At 37.7% G+C, this 23,254-nt stretch overlaps 1 protein-coding gene across 4 annotated transcripts in view; it reads left to right on the top strand.

Moving 5' to 3' along the window:
* The window catches only part of CFAP47 (cilia and flagella associated protein 47), a 562,308-nt gene that overhangs the window by 52,340 nt on the left and 486,714 nt on the right, over positions 1–23,254 (top strand). For all 4 annotated transcript variants that reach the window (XM_070784977.1, XM_070784976.1, XM_070784975.1 and 1 more), the window contains 5 exons: positions 3,929–4,059; positions 4,782–4,904; positions 7,822–7,953; positions 12,589–12,666; positions 16,712–16,856. In XM_070784977.1, coding sequence (XP_070641078.1) covers positions 3,929–4,059; positions 4,782–4,904; positions 7,822–7,953; positions 12,589–12,666; positions 16,712–16,856 — 609 coding nt within the window. The remainder of the gene's footprint in view (positions 1–3,928; positions 4,060–4,781; positions 4,905–7,821; positions 7,954–12,588; positions 12,667–16,711; positions 16,857–23,254) is intronic.

The raw sequence follows: 23,254 nt of genomic DNA, 5'->3' as shown, positions 1-23,254 counted from the left end.
TTCTTTTATTATGACTGGAGATCATTGTTATAACCATATTTAATCTTTTTATTAATCTGGATAGATTTAGCACAATCCCAGATTATAATTTATTAAGGATTTGAGATATACTTCCTCTGAATATTCAGCAGATTCATTTGACCAAGCTCTTTTTGTTGTTGTTGTTACTAATGCTGGAAGTATTGGGTCCTGCCCCAATCTACGGAGAAGGCGATGGCACCCCACTCCAGTACTCTTGCCTAGAAAATCCCATGGACGGAGGAGCCTGTTAGGCTGCAGTCCATGGGGTCGCGAAGAGTCGGACACGACTGAGTGACTTCACTTTCATTTTTCGCTTTCATGCATTGGAGAAGGAAATGGCAACCCACTCCAGTGTTCTTGCCTGGAGAATCCCAGGGACGGGGGAGCCTGGTGGGCTGCCATCTATGGGGTCGCACAGAGTTGGACACGACTGAAGCAACTTAGCAGCAGCAGCAGCAGCAGCCCCAATATAGAGAAAAGCTGAGTAAATGATCAGAGAAGAAAAAGGAATTATTTGTGTAGATTTCAGAGTTTCTTTATAAACCTTCTCCAGTTTTTTTCAGCAGGTGTCAGATGTAGTTTTATTATCTGCATTCCAGATATAGGTTTTGATCAAGCATGTGATACGGCACTAAAGGTATCTGAAAAGCACTGCGCATAAGCACTTTTCCTTGTATTTCTCCATCCTAGCCACGGTTGAGTGGTTGGGCTTCCCCCTTATGGCTACCATGAAAATGCTGTGACAAAGATTCATTAGTCAAAAGTGGAATTACAATGCAGTGGTAAAAGAATCTGCTTGCCAATGCACAGGATGCAAGAGACACTATTATAGAATTAACAAGTTTTTAACTTAGAGGTTTCCCTGGTGGCTCAGGGGTAAGAATTCCACCTGCCAATGCAAGAGATACAAGTTTGATCATTGAGACAGGAAGATTCCCTAGAGGAGGAAATGGCAGCCCATTCCAGGATTCTTGCCTGGAGCCTGGTGGGCTGTAGTCTATGGGGTCACAGAGAATCAGACACGACTGAGCACACACATACACAAACTTCTCATGGTTTTTAGTGCTGTGTTTTACAGAAAAAAATAATTGCTTTTCTTTGGATTGCTCATAGCATGTCTTATCTTTTTTTTTAATCAAAGGAAAAACAAAGACATTTAATTCCAAATACAGTATGAGTAGGCCACGACTGAGCATGCAATGAACAAAAATAACAGTGTTTCTGTGAATGATATCATTAGCCTTTAAGTACTTTTAGTTTTTTTTTAGAACACAAATGCTACAATACTTCAGTGTATTTCATATATTATTGAGGAAAGTATGCATGATTTATACACATAGATTTCTCTTATATCATTTTCTGTTTAATGCTCAGAATTTTCATAAAATAATTACTCAATTTTATTTTTGCCTCTTTGTATAGATCATTTTATTGAGTCCCGTTTTCTATGTCCCTTTTGTTATATTACCATCTGAACCATGGTGGCCCAGGAGTTAAAGCGTCTGCCTGCAATGCGGGAGACCTGGGTTTGATCCCTGGGTTGGGAAGATCCACTGGAGAAGGAAATGGCAACCCACTCCAGTATTCTTGCCTGGAGAATCTCATGGACAGAGGAGCCTGGTGGGCTACAGTCCAGGGAGTTGCAAAGAGCAGGACACAACTGAGCGACTTCACTTTCACTTTTGTTATATTGTGTTGGGGAAGAAGACATTTTCTCCTACCCTTAAGTCATGTCCGACTCTTGGTGACCCCATGGCCTCCCTGACGATCACCAGCTCCTGGAGTCTACTCAAACTCATCTCCATTGAGTTCGTAGTGACATCCAACCATCTCATCCTCTGTCATCCCCTTCTCCTCATGCCTTCAAACTTTCCCAGGATCAGGGTCTTTTCCAGTGAGTCAGCTCTTCGTATCAGGTGGCCAAAGTATTGGAGTTTCAGCTTCAACATCAGTCCTTCCAATGAACACCCAGGACTGATCTCCTTTAGGATGGACTGGTTAGATCTCCCTGCAGTCCAAGGGACTCTTCAGGAGTCTTCTCTAACACCACAGTTCAAAAGCATCAATTCTTCGGCGCTCAGCTTTCTTTATAGTCCAACTCTCACATCCATACGTGACTACTGGAAAAACTATAGCCTTGATGAGACAGACCTTTGTTGGTAATGTCTCTCCTTTTTAATATGCTGTCTAGGTTGGTCATAACTTTCCATCCAAGGAGTAAGCGTCTTTTAATTTCACGGCTGCAGTCACCATCTGCAGTGACTTTGGAGCCCAAAAAAATAAAGTCTGAAACTGTTTCCACTGTTTCCCCATCTATTTCCCATGAAGTGATGGGACCGGATGCCATGATCTTTGTTTTCTGAATGTTGAGCTTTAAGCCAACTTTTTCACTCTGTTCTTTCACTTTCAACAAGAGGCTCTTTAGTTCTTTGCTTTCTGCCATAAGGGTGGTGTCTTCTGCATATCTGAGGTTATTGACATTTCTCCTGGCAATCTTGATTCCAGCTTGTGCTTCCTCCAGCCCAGCATTTCTCATGATGTACTCTGCATATAAGTTAAATAAGCAGGGTGACAATATATAGCCTTGATGTACTTTCCCGCCTTGGAACCAGTCTGTTGTTCCATGTTCAGTTCTAACTGTTGCTTCCTGACCTGCATACAGATTTCTCAAGAGGTAGGTCAGGTGGTCTGGTATTCCCATCTCTTTTAGAATTTTCCACAGTTTATTGTGATCCACACAGTCAAAGGCTTTGGCATAGTCAATAAAGCAGAAATAGGTGTTTTTCTGGAAATCTCTTGTTTTTTCAATGATCCAGCAAATGTTGCCAATTTGATCTCTGGTTCCTCTGCCTTTTCTAAAGCTAGCTTGAACATCTGGAAGTTCACAGTTCACGTACTGTTGAAGCCTGGCTTGGAGACTTTTAAGCATTACTAGCATGTGAGTGCAATTAAGAATTAAATTGACAGATTAACAGGAGAAAAGCAAAAGTTTGATAACATATATTGATGAGAGAGACCCAGGAAAACCCAATAACTTGACAGAGTGGCCAAAATCCTCAGCTTAAATATCATCTTCAACTAAAGGCAAAAGTGGATGTTTGAGATAGTGGCTTGGGGCTTCAAAGGAGAGAAAACAAATTCACATGGAGATGGGATAGCAAATGTTTGGGAAACAAATATTTGCTGTGTCATGCAAAGACCAGAATTGAGGAAACTACCATCATATGTGAGTCAGCCTGACTCAAGGCAAAGTTTGCTGTGATTGTCACTCATCTCTCTGTTCAGTGTCCTGTGCCTTTGAATCTTAGATGATCCTGCCTTTCTGAGGGAATAGCTTCTAAGTCATTCTTTCCATCAAGTATTATTTTCTTAGTCCAAAGGAGATGATAATTTAAACACGTAAAGCAATTCACAGCAAATGTGCCTGATCCCTCCTGGGTTCTAAATCTATTTGAATTACAGAAATGTGTTAGTAAAAACTACATCAGAAGTTACGTATCTCGGTATGTGAACATTGAAACGAACAAGCAAAAAGAAGCCTCTTGTTAATGATAATTCCTTCCTCAAAAAAACTGGATGAATGGTGTATTTCAGAGTGTTGAGAAATGTGGAGGGGATGTTTGAACAGGGATCACAAATAAGTTTATACCATCTAGATATAAAGTAATTTCTAATCCTAGAGTGTCACTTCATTGATAAATTTTAATTTTTTCTAAATATTAGCATATTTTTTTTATCAAATATTGTGATATGTCTATTAGAGTATAAGGTGTTCCCTGTAGTTTGTTTAATTCAAATAGGTTTTAAATGTCATTATATTTATATGCCAGTTCTAATTTTAGATATTAAAAAATAAATATAATAAAGATGTGGTATAACTTTCTTATTCTCTCTAAATTCTCTGTAGGCACTGTTGAACCATACTGCTCATTGGAATGTGAAGTAACATGGCAGCCGGGTTTTGATTCTCCAGAAAGGGGAGAATTTATTCTTCATGTCAGTGAAGGAAACACGCTGAAACTGAAATGTCTTGCACATGTAATGATTTTTATTTTGAGGGCTCTAAATTGGTTGGTATGCATATGTGTATATGAAAGTGAAAGTGTTAGTCGCTCAGTCGTGTCTGACTCTGTGCGTCTCCATGGACTGTAGCCCACAAGGCTCCACTATCTGTGGAATTCTCCAGGCAAGAATAATGGAGTGGGTTGCCATGTCCTTCTCCAGGGGATCTTCCCAACCCAGGGATCGAACCCAGGTCTCCTGCATTGCAGGCAGATTCTTTACTGTTTGAGCTACCTGGGAAGCCAAACAGCTGTGTATATATGCTGCTGCTGCTAAGTCGCTTCCCCACTCTCAGATAAGCAAAGTATGCATTATCAGTATGTTAAGCTCTTTGAGAAGACTTCTAGTAGAAACTTGCCTGGATAATATTTTGACACACACATTATTTCCCACATTGTACATAGTGGGGTAGGTGATCTCTAATATCCCCTACAGTGACTGTTCTACACGATTCTCAGTCATGGATTTACCTCCTCCTTAGAGTTTTCTTGCTTTCCCTGCCTTCTTCAGTTTAGGATTACAGTATAAATATTCAATTCTTTTCTCTTAAACACACCATAAAGTCTGATAACACTTCATATTTTAGAAATTTCTGTGAAGCTGAAAAAGCTTGAGTTATCTGATGGGAGATTAAAAAAAAAAAAAAAAACATGTTTACAATTATTTCAATTTCACGTTCTGTCTCTTCTTATTATTAGCTTGGACACTCCAAGGTAACATTTTTAGAGCCACGGATACTCTTTAGCAATAGCCCTCAAGGGCTAACAACTTGGAGGAAAGCCATTCTTCACAATGTAGGACAAAACCATGCTTATTTCAAGGTAATGTAGAATCTTGGAATCTTACTTGAATCAGATCATATTATAACTTGAAATATGTGTTTGCTATGAGTTCTGTGCCATTAATACTTTAGCCTTTATACATTGGCTAATGTTAATATTTTGATTTTTCGTATGAGATTTATCTGAATACATTTCATCTATTATAATACTTTGTCCTTTTAATTTCCCATAAAATTTGCCTCTTTCTGTCTCTCTCTTCCTTAGTCTCTCCTTTTTTTCTTCTCTTACCCCTCTTTTTCTTTCTTTCTGTTATTTTGTTTTATTGGAAAAAAAAGATGATGTAGAAAAAAATTGAAAAAAAAACGTACATTTTTTGTTATATTCAGTATATGCTTTTCCTTTTTGCCCTCATTTTCACTCTGTCATTAAGACTGTTACAGTAGCAAGTGGGACCTAGATGAAGACCATTCTAAAGATACACTGTTTATAGTTATTACTCCTGATTTAATTTGTGTGGTGTGTGATATTTAAATTGGGCTTCCCTGGTGGCTCAGATAGTTAAGAATCTGACTGCAATGCAGGAGACCCAGGATCAATCCCTGGGTGGTGGTGGTTGTTTAAACCAACATTAAAAGCTCCTAATAGTGACAGTAGAGGTTAGTATTTGAGAGCTTTCTTTCAAGCTTTATATTTACATGTCTTCTACCCAAACAAGCAAAGGAGAATACCCTTTTCTACTCTGTTGTTCAAAATTAGTTCTTAGATCTTAGGGGGTGTTCCGTCATCCTAAAAATCTTAACCAATTTCCCTTCAAATTATTCTGACTTAGGGAATGATCAGATCAGATCAGTCACTCAGTCATGTCCGACTCTTTGCGACCCCATGAATCGCAGCATGCCAGGCCTCCCTGTCCGTCACCAACTCCCGGAGTTCACTCAGACTCACGTCCATAGAGTCAGTGATGCCATCCAGCCATCTCATCCTCTGTCGTCCCCTTTTCCTCTTGCCCCCAATCCCTCCCAGCATCAGAGTCTTTTCCAGTGAGTCAACTCTCTTCGCATGAGGTGGCCAAAGTACTGGAGTTTCAGCTTGAGCATCATTCCTTCCAAAGAAATCCCAGGGCTGATCTCCTTCAGAATGGACTGGTTGGATCTCCTTGCAGTCCAAGGGACTCTCAAGAGTCTTCTCCAACACCACAGTTCAAAAACATCAATTCTTCAGTGCTCAGCCTTCTTCACAGTCCAACTCTCACATCCATACATGACCACAGGAAAAACCATAGCCTTGACTAGACGAACCTTTGTTGGCAAAGTAATGTCTCTGCTTTTGAATATGCTATCTAGGTTGGTCATAACTTTCCTTCCAAGGAGTAAGCGTCTTTTAATTTCATGGCTGCAGTCACCATCTGCAGGGATTTTGGAGCCCAGAAAAATAAAGTCTGGCACTGGTTCCACTGTTTCCCCATCTATTTCCCATAAAGTGATAGGACTGGATGCCATGATCTTCATTTTCTGAATGTTGAGCCTTAAGCCAACTTTTTCATTCTCCTCGTAAACCTTCATCAAGAGGCTTTTTAGTTCCTCTTCACTTTCTGCCATAAGGGTGGTGTCATCTGCATATCTGAGGTTATTGATATTTCTCCTAGCAATCTTGATTCCAGCTTGTGTTTCTTCCAGTCCAGCGTTTCTCATGATGTACTCTGCATATAAGTTAAATAAACAGGGTGACAATATACAGCCTTGACGTACTCCTTTTCCTATTTGGAACCAGTCTGTTGTTCCATGTCCAGTTCTAACTGTTGCTTCCTGACCTGCATATAGGTTTCTCAAGAGGCAGGTCAGGTGGTCTGGTATTCCCATCTCTTGAAGAATTTTCCACAGTTTATTGTGGTCCACACAGTCAAAGGCTTTGGCATAGTCAAGAAAGCAGAGATAGATGTTTTTCTGGAACTCTCTTGCTTTTTCCATGATCCAGCTGATGCTGGCAATTTGATCTCTGGTTCCTCTGCCTTTTCTAAAACCAGCTTGAACATCAGGAAGTTCACAGTTCACATATTGCTGAAGCCTGGTTTGGAGAATTTTGAGCATTACTTTACTAGCGTGTGAGATGAGTGCAATTGTGCGGTAGTTTGAGCATTCTTTGGTATTGCCTTTCTTTGGGATTGGAATGAAAACTGACCTTTTTCAGTCCTGTGGCTACTGCTGAGTTTTCCAAATTTGCTGGCATATTGAGTGCAGCATTTTCACAGAAGCATCTTTCAGGATTTGGAATAACTCAACTGGAATTCTATCACCTCCACTAGCTTTGTTCGTAGTGATGCTTTCTAAGGCCCACTTGACTTCACATTCCAGAATGTCTGGCTCTAGGTGAGTGATCACACCATCGTGATTATCTGGGTCATGAAGATCTTTTTTGTACAGTTCTTCTGTGTATTCTTGCCATGATAGATAAACCTAATTTGGCTTCTGACAAACCATACCTTAACTCTTTTGGTAAGTTACTTTTTTGAAGGTTGAAATGATATCTTAGACACTGGGCTATGAAGTAAATAATAAAGAAGAGGAGGTTACCTCATCAACTTGCCTTCCCACTAACTTTGCTTTCATTTTTTTAGGATCAGGGCAAAGGCAAGCTATCAAAATAGTATCTAGAATTTTGGCATCTCTCCAACAGATATATCTCATTCTTTTGTAAGTTTTTCAAAGTCTCAAAACGACTTCATTGTCCTATTTGAATTGGAAGATGTCACTGCTGAAAGTTCTATTTGTGGATTAGGGGTGCAAATCCTTGTTGAACTTCAAAATGTTTGTTTTGAAGTTGAAAATCTATTCAAATCATCTCAAGCCCTGTACCTATAGGTCATCTCTCTGTGTAGTGGTGTAGAAGCAAACTATGAAAATTTTGGAATGATAACTTTAAAGGATAATGTCACATTTCTACAAATTTTTGATTACAGGTTTGTGACCAGAGTCTTTTGTCTATGATTCACATTGTTCCATCACAAGGAATCATTCCACTGGGGGGACTAACTGTTCTCAATATCTCCTGTACTCCTACCGTTAAAGAAAAATTTGACATAAGAACAAAGGTATGTTTATGCATATGTGTTCTCACTTCTTATATATGTCTCTATGGATTTGTTTGGTTATGATATTTATAATAGTAGGTATAATGCTATAAAATGTTGTGTACTTGTTCATTCTTAGAAAGCTTGTTTTAATGGTTTCTTCTAATGGGGATGGGTTTTAATATTATGATACTAAAGAGTAGTTTAAAGCATTTCCTTTGTTTTTCTATTCTAAATTTCTAAATGAGTTAGCTCTAAAGAAGTGTAGTTTGTAAAGATCTTTGGCCCATTTTTTGATTGGGTCGTTTATTTTTCTGGAGTTGAGCTGTAGGAGTTGCTTGTATATTTTTGAGATTAGTTGTTTGTCGGTTGCTTCATTTGCTATTATTTTCTCCCATTCTGAAGGTTGTCTTTTCACCTTGCTAATAGTTTCCTTTGATGTGCAGAAGCTTTTAAGGTTAATTAGGTCCCATTTGTTTATTTTTGCTTTTATTTCCAATATTCTGGGAGGTGGGTCATAGAGGATCCTGCTGTGATGTATGTCGGAGAGTGTTTTGCCTATGTTCTCCTCTAGGAGTTTTATAGTTTCTGGTCTTACGTTTAGATCTTTAATCCATTTTGAGTTTATTTTTGTGTATGGTGTTAGAAAGTGGTCTAGTTTCATTCTTTTACAAGTGGTTGACCAGATTTCCCAGCACCACTTGTTAAAGAGATTGTCTTTAATCCATTGTATATTCTTGCCTCCTTTGTCAAAGATAAGGTGTCCATATGTGAGTGGATTTATCTCTGGGCTTTCTATTTTATTCCATTGAAGTAAGCCAGAAGGAAAAACATAAATACAGTATACTAACGCATATATATGGAATTTAAAGATGGTAACAATAACCCGGTGTACGAGACAGCAAAAGAGAAACTGATGTATAGAACAGTCTTATGGACTCTGTGGGAGAGGGAGAGGGTGGGAAGATTTGGGAGAATGGCATTGAAACATGTAAAATATCATGTAAGAAACGAGTTGCCAGTCCAGGTTCAATGCACGATACTGGATGCTTGGGGCTAGTGCACTGGGACGACCCAGAGGGATGGTATGGGGAGGGAGAAGGGAGGAGGATTCAGGATGGGGAACACATGTATACCTGTGATGGATTCATTTTGATATTTGGCAAAACTAATACAATTATGTAAAGTTTAAAAATAAAATAAAAGAAAAAAAAAGAAAAGAAAAAAAATAAATATAAAAAAAAATAAAGAAGTGCAGTTTGTAAAGATCTAAAAAATAAGTAACCTTATCTATACCATCTGTTGTGAAAATGGTTAGCAGACCTTGACAAGAGGATTTGTAGAAAATATTTTTGATGAAAGTTGCTAATGGAAGTTTGTACTAAGTTGAAATGGATACCTTTCATCAATTCCAGGCCTTTTTCACATGAACTTGGAATATTTGACATCTCTAACTTGTGACAAGCCCTCACTAGTCACAAAGCAAAGGATTGTTTTCTCCATGGTATTAAAAAATAACTAAGGAAAAAATAATCAATTTTGGGTGTTAATTCTAAATAGCTTTAATAACTATAGGAATTAGAGATAAATTATATATGAATTTCTTAGTATTTTATGTTCATGGAATTATGTGAATAAAAAGATACTACCTTGATTTTAAGGATTTCTCTAAGAGTTCATTAAACAGGAAAAAAAAAAACATGTAAGATGAGTCTGTAATAAATTTTATTTATTAAATAAGCTCATGGAATACTCTTCAATTTGATGATCAACTGTGTACATTAACCCACATTAAAAAAATAGCATGTATGCTATCATCAGATCAAAATGAATAGCTTAAGATGTATCCCCCATTTTATCCTTCAATTTCTCATAACTGTTAGTTCTTAAATAACATGTAGCTTAATATAATAAATATCAATTTGCTTGGCCCTGAAATAAATAACCTAATAATTATATCCTACCTTTATAAAGAATTATACACTGAAATATGTTTATAAATTACATATTATGATATATGGTCTGATATTTGGACAGAATTTTTTATATGTTTATATGTTTATGGAAAAAGTAAAAAATATAGCCACTAAAATGTAGGTTTTACTGAGAGATTAACTGGCACTGTATTTCAAAGAACTATACTGCTTTTACAAAGTTTATCTTTTTAGCATTATAATATAATGAGATTCATTTATTCATCTATTCCCTGGGTATTTATTGGGCATACATTATGTGTTAGGCTCTTCTGTACATGCTAGGAATGTAAAATTGAACAAGATAACTAGAGTCCTTGTTCTCTGAGAGTGTACAATCTGATGGAGGATGCAAACAACTCAAAATTAAAAGATAGTATGCTAAGTATAATGATGGAGAAATGCAGTAGGCTAAGGGAGTATACAGGAGAGGTTTGCCACCCAGGCTTAACACGGTCAGAGGCAGTTTCCGAGGGGAAGATGCATCTAAAAGGCACCAAAGTTAAAAGTCACCCAGAGGAAAGGGATAGTAGTGGGGTGAAGGAGGAGAAGAAGAAAAAGTACTTGAGGAACCATGATCAGATATAGGAAAGAGTGAGCTACGAGGCAGATATGAAAAAACTTAGTTTAACATGGCTTTATAGATTGAATGATAGTGGAGAAAGATATAAATATTTAGAGACCTGTATAAATTTTAGGTCATACAGGTCCTTATCAACAACTTAGGAACTCAAAATTTTGTTTTAAGAACTATGAGTCTTTAAGCATGGAGAGTTTCACAATGAGATTTGCATTTTTCAGATATCACTTGGGTTTAGAGTAGCGTTAAACTGGGACTAGTGCAGTTATTAGTCTGGTAGTGATGTCCAGGAAGGAGAAGATTGTGTTCTTTGTTAGGAGACAGGATTCTAGACAAATTCTGTCAAATTTAAGAGATGAACATTTAGGGTTTGATGATTGGAAGGGGTCACATATAAGTAAAATAAGTAAGTCAAGAGTTAAACAGATGAACTACATTCAATGAGAAAGAGATTAGAGGATGAGTAGCAGATTTTAGAGGGAAATCATGAGTTTGAAGCACCTTTTGCATCCCTATGTAGAGATGTCTAATATGTCCAATAAAGAGGCCATTGCTTATGCATATTGGTCTGAAGGCTAAGGATTAATCTTAGAGATGATAGAGATTATTTCTGTTACCCATATAAAGACCAAGAATGAGTGTAAGTGGGCTGAATATATTGATGAGAAGTTAAAATGATAAACTTTGTAAGAAGTTAAATAAAAAAAGAAATAGAGACAGGTAAATTGGGGCTGATCTGGAAAGAAATCACATATCACAGACTTAGATGTCCCTGTGACATCCTAGAATTCATGTCTCTGAAAATGGGCAAGAAAACAGGGATGATAGACGGTTGTGAGAAATAGAGGCATAGATGAGTGTATGATTTCTGGGGCTATGAATTTGTGAGGAGTTAGATCGGTTAGATGAAGTCTTGGGAGACAGAAAGGTCAAACGAGCAATGAGTGAGGGTAGTGAATGTGTTATGGTAGCCCGGAATTTTTCATGACCCGTGAATGTAGAGGTTAGTAAAAGGGAGCCATGGGGGTTGAGACTTACATGCAGCATTCATCAGTGAAGCACATACTGATTTGTAATTACTTCTGAAGCATTGGCTTATGCTTCTTATGATTTTAGTCACGTATTTTGTTTATGTACTATATATTCTATAAATAAAATATAGAAATCATGAAGTATTATGAAGTAAGCAGTTCAGTTAATAAGACTGTCTAGATGGCACTCTGAAACAATGGTATTTTATGGTTTGTGTATAAACAATGTTACTGATTCTGTTGAAAGAGTGAAAAACATCCATGACTCTTTCTTAATTATAGTATACATTTAGATTTAAATTTTGAAGTTGACTGCTACCAATCTCATGTAGGTAGGGCTTTCAAGGAATGATATTTTCATGCTTCTGAGATTTTGATTAGACAATTATGTGTTCATGTAATCTTCAGGCTTTGTTTTTTAGGAGTTATACACCTAAATTCTTATTTCACTATCTTAATTTTCTTGAAAGAGATTGTTCAGGCAGTTCTTGGTCCACGGTTAGCCACTGCTACTTTCAACTTTTGTGACCTCAAGCCTCAGTTTTCCTCACTTGGAAATTAGGGTATTAAGAAAATACTGAAGATTTAAAAAAAGATAATGTATTTAGCAGTGTGCTTGGCCTGTATACTCAGCAATTTTTAGCTGCTCTCATTAGAATTATGGTTGTTTCGGATGTTAGTATTTTTCTATGGAAAGAAGCATGTTGTACTTAGTTTCTTGTTTTAATTTTGAATATCCTGTTGAAATTAGGTCAATACAAAAGGCTTACATGGAGTTTGAGGCAGTAATATCAAGGCAAATGGGTAGAACTCTTCAATCAAATTCACAAGCTGTCACTTAGTCCCATTTGTGGTGGAAGTTTTTAAGAGTTGAAAATTCACTTCTCTTAATTTCAATTCCATATCACAAGAAATGATGACAACTGCCAGAATAAATCTTATGACATTTATAGTATGTTATGATTATTTAAATCCTAAAATGTTATATAAATGTCAGGTAATATTTTACCTGAGAAGTATATGAGTATATTTTAGTATGGTTTCTGCAGAATTTTATGTTTCTCCTAAATAGGTTGCTATTCGCTGTGCAAAAGACATAGACCTTAGGATTGGTGGATCTGTTGAGGTTGCTGATATTGAAATCCATCCGGTAAGTATGTTACCTTTTTGTAGAATCAGTGTATGAGTGTAGTGATTTTTATTAATGTGTCCCTAGTCAGCCCATGTAGGTTAAAAAATTTTTATTATATAGTAATGTGATATAGAAATTAATATATGTAATATAAATGTAAGTAATGAAGCAGAGTATTGAACAGATTAAATGAAGGTTTAAGAATTCACCACTGATTTTAAGTATCAGAACAGTACCACAATCATTAAATTATCTGTAGACTTCATCTTGATCCTACCCCTCTTAAGAGATAACTACTTTCCTGAATTTTGTCATTATTATCTCTTTATTTTTTCTAATTGGGTTGCCACATATGTATGAATTCCTTAACTGTTTATTATTTAGTTTAGTTTATTGGTTTCTCAGCTTTATAACAAAGATATATTATCTTTGGTGCGTTACTTTTAATTGAATGTTATGTTTTTAAACTTCATCTTGATTATGTGTAGCTGTATGTTATTCATTATCCCTGCTGCTTAATAATCCATTATGTAGACATACTGTAATTTGTAGACTCATTTCATTGTGCATTCAGTTAGTGTATCTGTTTTTTTTTTTATATTACCAATACTATAGCTATGAACTTTCCTCATAGCTCAGTCGATAAAGAATGTGTCTGCAATGCAGGAGACCCAGGTTCGATTCCTGGGTTGGGAAAACCCCCTGGAGAAGGAAATGCTAACCCACTCCAGTATTCTTGCCTAGAAAATTCCATGGGGCGAGGAGCCTGGCATGCTACAGTCCATGGGGTCACAAGAATTGGACACAACTTAGTGACTAAATCACCACCACCACCATAGCTATGAACATTCATGTACATATCTTTAATGTACTTATGTAAGAGTTTCCCTAGAGGTAGAGTTGCTGAGATTATATATATTTGACTTCACAAGATAATTTCCATGTTTTTGCTCAAGTTTCCATTGTTCCATGTTCCATTGCTCCATAATTTCTTTGTAAGACTTAATATTTGCCAGTCTATTGAGTGTAAAATGGTACCTCACTGTGGTCTTGATTTGCATTTTAAAAAATTTATTTATTTTAAAATTTTTGGTTGCTCTGGGTCTTTGTTGCTTTGTGCAGGCTTTCTCTAGTTGCTGCAAATGGGGGGCTGCTCTAGTTATGGCGCTTGGGCTTCTCTTGTTGTGAAGCATGGGCTCTAGGGCATTCAGGCTTCAGTAGTTAAAGCTCATGGACTCAACAGTTGTGCCTCGGAGACTCAGTGGTTGTGACACATGGGCTTAGTTGCCCTGTGACAGTGGAATCTTCCCAGACCAGGGATCAGATCGAACCCCTGTCTCCTGCATTGACAGGTAGATTCTTATTCACTGTGCCACCAGAAAGTTCTGTATTTTCTGAACTATAATCAAATTAATTTTTGAACTATTGTTCTGTACCCTGATAAAATTTTGTTCTACAATTGGTAGAGTGCACATGCATGCTATTTTTCTTTCAGGCAAGACCTTCAGATCTGTTCTTATCTATCCAAAGAAACTTTCCCTTATCCTTTAAAAAGCCCATATGTCCCTCCTTTGTGACATTTATGTTACAGACATCTTAAATTCTGGGAACATGTCCATTGTAGCCATAGTCATATTATTTGCAGCTTATTTGCCCTTTTGTTTTTCTCTCCCCCATGACCGGTACAATTCAGGTTCTGAACTGCTGGTTGTCTCAGGTAGGGCCTTACCACCAGTCTGCACTTGAACAACATCACCACAGTTTTAGGCTTTAAGTTACGATTTTCTAAACTTTCTTTTATTCAGCGTTGAATGCATGGTAAGTCCAGACAGACCAACAGATACTAAGCTAGCTTGGCTATGGTAATGGTGATTTCTGGAGTATCCAGACTGCTTTTTTTCCATTGCTATGGTGTCCTCCTTTGTACAACATTAGACAAATATGGAGACTTTTAGTACTATATTTCTTTGTGGCAGGCTTTGCATGTTATATTACAACTGAGTAATTCATAGGACTTTACATTAATGTATATTTATCAATATTCCCTAATTATTTTGGATTTTTAAACATTGCTGCCTAGTTACCATTTTAAAATAGTATTCTAGTGTTTTCAGACATTGTTAGCAATATATCTAATAATTATGAGGAGAAGGAAATGGCAACCCACTTCAGTATTCTTGCCTGGAGAATCCCATAGACGGAGGAGCTTGGCGGGCTATAGTCAATGGGGTCGCAAAGAGTCAGACACGACTGAGCAACTGGAGATAGATAGAGAATGTGTGTCTTAATAACAATTAGGAAATCTTATCCAAATGAGCCTATGGGAAAGACCAGAGTGGGATAAGAGGAATGGTTTGTTGCATATATGAGGCATCAAACTTTTGCTACCTGTTTTGGATTTTACAAATTTCACTTGTAGAACTGAGTTGATATTTTTTGTGCTAAGTTGTTTCAGTCATGTCCTACTCTTTGTGACCCTATGGACTGTAACCTGCCAGGCTCCTCTGTCCATGGGATTTCCCAGGCAAAAACACTGGAGTAGGCTGCCGTGCCTTCCTCCAGAGGATCTTCCTGACTCAGGGATTGAAACTGCATCTCTTACATCTCCCGCATTGGCAGACAGGTTCTTTACCACTAGCACCAACAACTGAAGCAAATAGTGGACAGTTGACTTTAATGCCATGTTTTTCTCAACATCAGGATACTGTTGTCTCTTTCTCTTTTAATGCTGTATATGATTCTTTTACTAGGAACTATAGGGTATCTATAGTTACTCCACCAGAAGAGGAATCCTACAGAGTTTTTTGGTATAGGCGCATGCCTGTCATATAAGTTAAAGTTAAGATACATTCAATTAGCATTCCTATATATTTAAGCTAGATGTCAGATAGATACAAGACAAAAATGAATGAGACATAAGATTCACTAGGAGACACAGATAAATATACAAATCAATGGATTTGTGATGTCATAATGTAAGTAAACATAAGGAACAGAAGTAGTCTTGAGCAGACTGTAATTAACTGGCTTATCCAGCTGGTGTTTGAAGGATGCATAGTATTTTATCAAGCAAGTGCAAGTTAGAGAAGGGTCTTCCTGACAGAAGAGATACCTCAATAAAGACACAGAGGGTAGAAGCGTCAGTAGGTTGGAAATGACAGGTATACAGCTTGCTGAAATATAGAGTGGTAGGGGTGAGAGTAGAGCTCGGTGAGGCTGGAACAGGAGGAGGGGGAAGGTCGTGGTGAGCTTTATGAGCCCTCCTAATGAACTTGACATTGTCCTGTAGGTGGAGGAGAATCATCACATTTTAAGACAAGAAGTCATGTGGTCAGATTTTCAATTAGTTTACTTGTGACTTAGTTGTGGAATGGAGAATTAGAGAAAGTCAAAATCTAGAAATGAAATGAAAAGTGACCAGTTGCTAACTTTATATAATTGCAATAAAGATAAGAGGTGAAAGAGGCAGAATGAATGGGACTTGATAACTGATTACATGCAGGAGAGAGGAAGAAGAAAAATATAATGAATTTGTATAGAGTTCTCATTTAATTGCTAAATCATGTAGGATTCTTTTGCGACCCCATAGACTGTAGTCTGCTGGGCTCCTCTGTCCTTGGAATTTCCCAGGCTAGAATACTGGAATGGGTTGCCATTTCCTGCTCCAGGAGATCTTCCCAACCCAGGAATCAAACCTGTGTCTCCTGCATTGGTAGGTAGTTTCTTTACCACTGAGCCTCCTGGGAAGCCCAGTTTGTAGAGTGTGCCACCGTTAATAATGTCCTTGAAAAACATAAGAGTGTAATTTTTTATTGAGATATAATTGACATATAACATTATGTTAGTTTCAGGTGTACAATATGATTCAGTATTTGTATATATTGTGAAGTGTTCACCATGGTAAGTCTAGTTATCATCTGTCACCAAGCATAATCTTTTTTTTTTTCTAGTGATAAGGGCTTTTAAGATCTCGTGTCTTACAGTATAATTTTTAGTTTACATTGTCTTTATTAACCGTTACTCTGCCTTCTATTTATTATTTCTTTTTTTGTGTGTTTTTTAGAATAAATTTAACTTCATTGGCACCTACGTTGGTTCTACTCAGATTATGCCATTTTTTGTAAAAAACAAAGGTATAACACGTGCCAGAGTACAGTTTAATCTGAAAGATGCTGATGGTTTTTCACTGGATTTTAAAGGCAAATCAGGTACATATTTTATACCATGATGATATTATTATAAAAGTTAAAGAATTTTAAGTTGCTCAAAGAAATAACGTTGAGTACTGTGAAGGGCTGCTGCTGCTGCTGCTAAGTCACTTCAGTTGTGTCCAACTCTGTGTGACCCCAGCAGTTGTTCTCAATATTTTTAAAAGTGCATGTTTTTCTTATATCCTGTAACAAATCTTGGTTCTATTTTTATAAATATACCTGTATTAATATCAGAAGACTGGTAATACATGGCAATTAACTCTGCTTACTAATATATATAATAGGTTAAGTATGTTATATATAAGTATATACTATAAATGAAAATAAAATTATTAATTGCTAGTTTTAATTGCTTAAGAATTTTAGGTAAATATTTTAGAGAGCTCTCTCTGTGTGTTTAACTATATATTAGGTATCTTTATGTTAAAATTGTTTTAAAAAATACACTTATAAATATATTTCAATTGTTTACCTCAGGTGTTGTCAAACTAAGATCTACGGGCTAAATCTGGCCTGGCCCCTCTTTTTATAAATATACTTTTATTAGAACACAGGCATACTCATTTGTTTGTGTATTGTTTATGGATACTTTTATAATGGCAGAGTTGAATAGTTGTGACAGAAACCATATGGCTTGCAAAACCTAAAATATTTACTGTCTAAACCCTTACAGAAAACTGTTTGCCAACCATTGCTTTAGTCATTTTTTATTCAGCACATATTTATTGAATACCAATTATAGGTCAGATACTAGCTTATGAGTCTATAAAGACAAGACATTTTACTTTTTCTCCGAAAGTGAACAGTAAGTTTATCAGTCAAGGTCTTAGTAATAAATAAATGACTCACTTCAAGCATTTAACTGAAGATTATTTAATGAAGGAATTATGTATGGACCTGGGAACCAGGTTTAAAGGAACTGACAAGGATAGAAGCTGCTTCTACCTCTACCTCAAGGAGCAAGATGAGGCAAGATATCGGAGCCCTATGAGTGGTGAAACTGTAAAAGAGAGGCCATCTGATAAAAGCTGTTAATTATTAAAAAAAAAAAAAAATCCTTGCTAGAATTGTAGGTGAGGTAGGGAAAATGTGAGGGCATAAATACCTCCTATCCTCTGATACCTTGCTGGCATCTCCCTGTGGTTGAACCAAATCAGAGGCAGAAGAGCAAGGAGCCTCAGTAAATCAATCTGTAGAGGTTAGGACAGAGGAGAGCAGAGAAAGATGGCTGTTGGATCTAAGTGACAAATGAATACCACCTATATAACACTAGGAGAAAGAGAAATGAAGTATTGGGTTATTACCATATAGTATGGTGGATGCTTCAAGACAAGTCAGTACATGGTGCTAAGTAACATATGTTAAGGGGAACTAGCTGAGAATCAGCACTAGGAAAAATTTCTTGGAGAAATTGATGCCTCATCTGGATTTTGAAGAATGAGGAGCAATACAGAGAAGGGGGCAGAAAAGCTGAGCACCGAAGAATTGATGCTTTTGAACTGTGGTGTTGGAGAAGACTCTTGAGAGTCCCTTGGACTGCAAGGAGATCCAACCAGTCCATTCTAAAGGAGATCAGTCCTGGATGTTCTCTGGGAGGATTGATGCTAAAGCTGAAACTCCAGTACTTTGGCCACCTCATGCGAAGAGTTGACTCATTGGAAAAGACTCTGATGCTGGGAGGGATTGGGGGCAGGAGGAGAAGGGGACGACAGAGGATGAGATGGCTGGATGGCATCACTGACTTGATGGACGTGAGTCTGAGTGAACTCCGGGAGTTGGTGATGGACAGGGAGGCCTGGTGTGCTGCGATTCATGGAGTCGCAAAGAGTCAGACACGACTGAGCGACTGAACTGAAGTGAACTGAAAGGCGTAGATATGAGTCAATATGGCAAGTAGTTGGGAATATCTAGAGTATAGGAGTACAGGACTAGAGGGGCAAGTGAGACCCAGGTAACTAACATTCTTTTCTGGACATTTATTCTAGGGGTTGTTGTTGTTGTTTAGTCCCGAAGTTGTTTCCAACTCTTTTGTGACCCATGGACTATAGCTGGCCAGGCTCCTCTGTCCATGGGATTTCCCAGGCAAGAATACTAGAATGGGTTGCTCTTTACTTCTCCAGAGGATCTTCCTGACCCAGGGATCAAACCCACATATCCTGCATTGGCAGGCAGATTCTTTACCACTGAGCCACCAGGGAATCCATTCTAGAGGTTAGACAGTTTGGTTAAAGGATTGATACCTAGGCAATGGTGTGAGTTGGCTTTCCCTTCACTAATTTTCCTTTTGGACTGAAGTTGAAAATAGCTTGGGGAAAAACGTGGGTGTAGAAAGGGCAAGACCAGAGACAGGGAGATCAGTTAGGTGTGGTGGCCATACAGGTGAGAAATGATAAGAGCCTGAGCTCAGATTTTGATGTTGGGAAGGAAAGGAGGAGATTTCCAAAGATACTTAGAAATTCTCCAATGTGGTTATCAAGTGGACGTGTGTATTAGGGAAGAGGAAGAAATTTTGGATCATTCCCAGTTTTTGACTGTAAGAGACAGATGTCTGGATGAACAATTCATAGTTGATATAATGCGGGAGCATTAAAAAGCAAGAGACATTACTTTGCCAACAAAGGCAAAGTAATGTCCATATCGTCAATGCTTGTCCATATAGTCAAGGCTATGGTTTTTCTATTAGTCATGCATGGATGTGAGAGTTGGACTATAAAGAAAGCTGAGTGCCAAAGAATTGATGCTGTCAAACTATGGTGTTGAGAAGACTCTTGAGAGTCCATTGGACTGCAGGGAGATCAAACTAGTCAATCCTAAAGGAGATCAGTCCTGAATATTCATTGGAAGGACTGATGCTGAAGCTGAAGCTCCAATAGTTTGGCCACCTGATGCGAAGAACTGACTCATTGGAAAAGACCCTGATGCTGGAAAAGATTGAAGACAGGAGGAGAGTGGAGAAGGCAATGGCACCCCACTCCAGTACTTTGCCTGGAAAATCCCATGGATGAAGGAGCCTGGTGGGCTGCAGTCCATGGGGTCGCTAAGAGTTGGACATGACTGAGCGACTTCACTTTCACTTTTCACTTTCATGTATTGGAGAAGGAAATGGCAACCCACTCCATTGTTCTTGCCTGGAGAATCCAAGGGATGGGGGAGCCTGGTGGCTGCCGTCTGTGGGGTCACACAGAGTCAGACATGACTGAAGTGACTTAACAGCAGGAGGAGAAGGGGACGACAGAGGATTAGATGGTTGTATGTTGTCACTGATTCAATGGGCATGAGTTTGAGCAAGCTCTGGGATTTAGTGATGGACAGGGAAGCCTGGCGTGCTGCAGTCCATGGGGTCTCAGAGTCAGACACGACCAAGCGACTGAATTGAATAATGTGGGAAATGGAATAGGTCTAGGTGAGCATGCTGTTTTTGCAGAGACTGTTAAATAGCTCAGGAATGATAACAGTAGACACTAGGAAATCTATATGAATTTTATATTCATTTTTGAAAAATTTGGATGTTGAAACTATTTGCCTTAACATTTTTGCTCTGATTGCTTCATATGGTTTCATGCACCTTGTTAATGGTTCACAGACTCTTCCTGTTTATTCTGTAGAGCTACTCAGCAAGGTGCGTTTCTTTCCACAGTTCTGCCTTAGCCCTAGCTCAAACTTCCCTTTTAGGCCACTGCATCTTCTTTTAAAGTGCTTTCCCAGCCTCCAAGCCTTTTTCCCTCACACCTATACCAGAGAGTGATCTCCTTCAAATAAAGATCTTATTCCATCTGAAAAGCTCTGTTGGTTTTCTATTTCCAGTAGCATTGGGTCTTACAGCAGACTGCTGACACAGTCTTAGGATGTACATAAGTTGATCTTGATAATTATTAATAATTTGCATAAAGTTTATACTTAAAATGTCCAGAAAATACATTTTATTAATATGAGTATGTTAATACATAAACGTCCTTCTGTGACAAAAATTGCAGCTTGTATTAAAAAGAGCCTTGTACCTGTTTGTCTTCTTTACTGTGAGATCATGAGCTCAATGACTACAGTTCCAAATTTTGCTTTCTGCTAGAGATGTCTGATGTAACTCTCTGCACATTGTAGGCACTCAGGAAGTATTTATTGATGCTATGTTGGATTATTGCATTTCACAGTCTATATGTTTATATATACTACAGATAATTTAAGAATATCTGTTTTATTATATTTTATATATTTGACATATATAGTCATTCTAGGTGGATATTTTTTGCTGTATAATATGTATTTTTTTCCCCACACCACAAATATGTTGTGTTAATTAACACTTAATAGATTTTTTTGGTTCATTTGTCTAATGGTTTTTATATCATACATCAAGTTGAGTGAGATTTTACCTGGATGGAGAAGGGTGGAATGAATTATTTAAGTTTATTTCCGGACAGGAATAATTGAAATTATCGTTCCTTGGATTAATCTGAAATCTTCAGGGAGAAAAAGGGATTTTAGAATTGTTTAGATGAAGACAGATGTTCCATTGTAGCTAACATTCAGTCTTTAAGAACTTATTTTAGAGGTTTATTTAAATGATTATAATTTTTTACCCTGAAGTTTGTGTTGCTTTTTGACAATTGTCTGTATTTTCACCCAATGCCTTTATTTTTCAAGTTATGCCATTACATTGAAATGTTTCCTTGTACAAAATTGTGTTTATCTTCTTTGTGAATTCTGTAAGGCATCAGAGGAGGTCTGGCTCTTCCTCTCTCCATTTTTGCTGGAGAGGGAGTCTCAATTCTCTCAGACCTAAGATTCAGTCAGTTATTTGACCTTGACCTTTACACCTTTTTATACTCATCTAAATAAGACTGTGATAACCTTCTTAAGTTTTGGAAATTTTTAAAATAGTTTTTATTTTATTTTATTTTTAAACTTTACAATATTGTATTAGTTTTGCCAAATATCAAAATGAATCCGCCACAGGTATACCTGTGTTCCCCATCCTGAACCCTCCTCCCTCCTCCCTCCCCATACCATCCCTCTGGGTCGTCCCAGTGCACCAGCCCCAAGCATCCAGTATCGTGCATCGAACCTGGACTGGCGACTCGTTTCATACATGATATTATACATGTTTCAATGCCATTCTCCAAATCTCCCCATCCTCTCCCTCTCCCACAGAGTCCATAAGACTGATCTACATCAGTGCCTCTTTTGCTGTCTCGTACACAGGGTTATTGTTACCATCTTTAAATTCCATATATATGCGTTGGTATACTGTATTGGTGTTTTTCTTTCTGGCTTACTTCACTCTGTATAATAGGTTCCAGTTTCATCCATCTCATTAGAACTGATTCAAATGTATTCTTTTTAATGGCTGAGTAATACTCCATTGTGTATATGTACCCCAGCTTGCTTATCCATTCATCTGCTGATGGACATCTAGGTTGCTTCCATATCCTGGCTATTATAAACAGTGCTGCAATGAACATTGGGGTACACGTGTCTCTTTCCCTTCTGGTTTCCTCAGTGTGTATGCCCAGCAGTGGGATTGCTGGATCATAAGGCAGTTCTATTTCCAGTTTTTTAAGGAATCTCCACACTGTTCTCCATAGTGGCTGTACTAGTTTGCATTCCCACCAACAGTGTAAGAGGGTTCCCTTTTCTCCACACCCTCTCCAGCATTTATTGCTTGTAGACTTTTGGATCGCAGCCATTCTGACTGGCGTGAAATGGTACCTCATAGTGGTTTTGATTTGCATTTCTCTGATAATGAGTGATGTTGAGCATCTTTTCATGTGTTTGTTAGCCATCTGTATGTCTTCTTTGGAGAAATGTCTATTAGTTCTTTGGCCCATTTTTTGATTGGCTCATTTATTTTTCTGGAGTTGAGCTGTAGGAGTTGCTTGTATATTTTTGAGATTAGTTGTTTGTCAGTTGCTTCATTTGCTATTATTTTCTCCCATTCTGAAGGCTGCCTTTTCACCTTGCTAATAGTTTCCTTAGTTGTGCAGAAGCTTTTAAGTTTAATTAGGTCCCATTTGTTTATTTTTGCTTTTATTTCCAATATTCTGGGAGGGGGGTCATAGAGGATCCTGCTGTGATGTGTGTCGGAGAGTGTTTTGCCTATGTTCTCCTCTAGGAGTTTTATAGTTTTTGGTCTTACGTTGAGATCTTTAATCCCAACACAGGAGTGCCGCAATATGTAAGACAAATGCTAACAAGTATGAAAGGAGAAATTAACAATAACACAATAATAGTGGGAGACTTTAATACTCCACTCACACCTATGGATAGATCAACTAAACAGAAAATTAACAAAAAACCACAAATGTTAAACGATACAATAGACGAGTTAGACCTAATTGATATCTATAGGACATTTCATCCCAAAACAATGAATTTTACCTTTTTCTCAAGCGCACATG

Source organism: Bos indicus, chromosome X, assembly GCF_029378745.1.
Source record: "Bos indicus isolate NIAB-ARS_2022 breed Sahiwal x Tharparkar chromosome X, NIAB-ARS_B.indTharparkar_mat_pri_1.0, whole genome shotgun sequence".
Lineage (NCBI taxonomy): Eukaryota > Metazoa > Chordata > Mammalia > Artiodactyla > Bovidae > Bos > Bos indicus.
The sequence above is the reverse complement of the archived record's forward strand: the minus strand, read 5'-3'. Positions and strand labels throughout refer to the sequence as shown.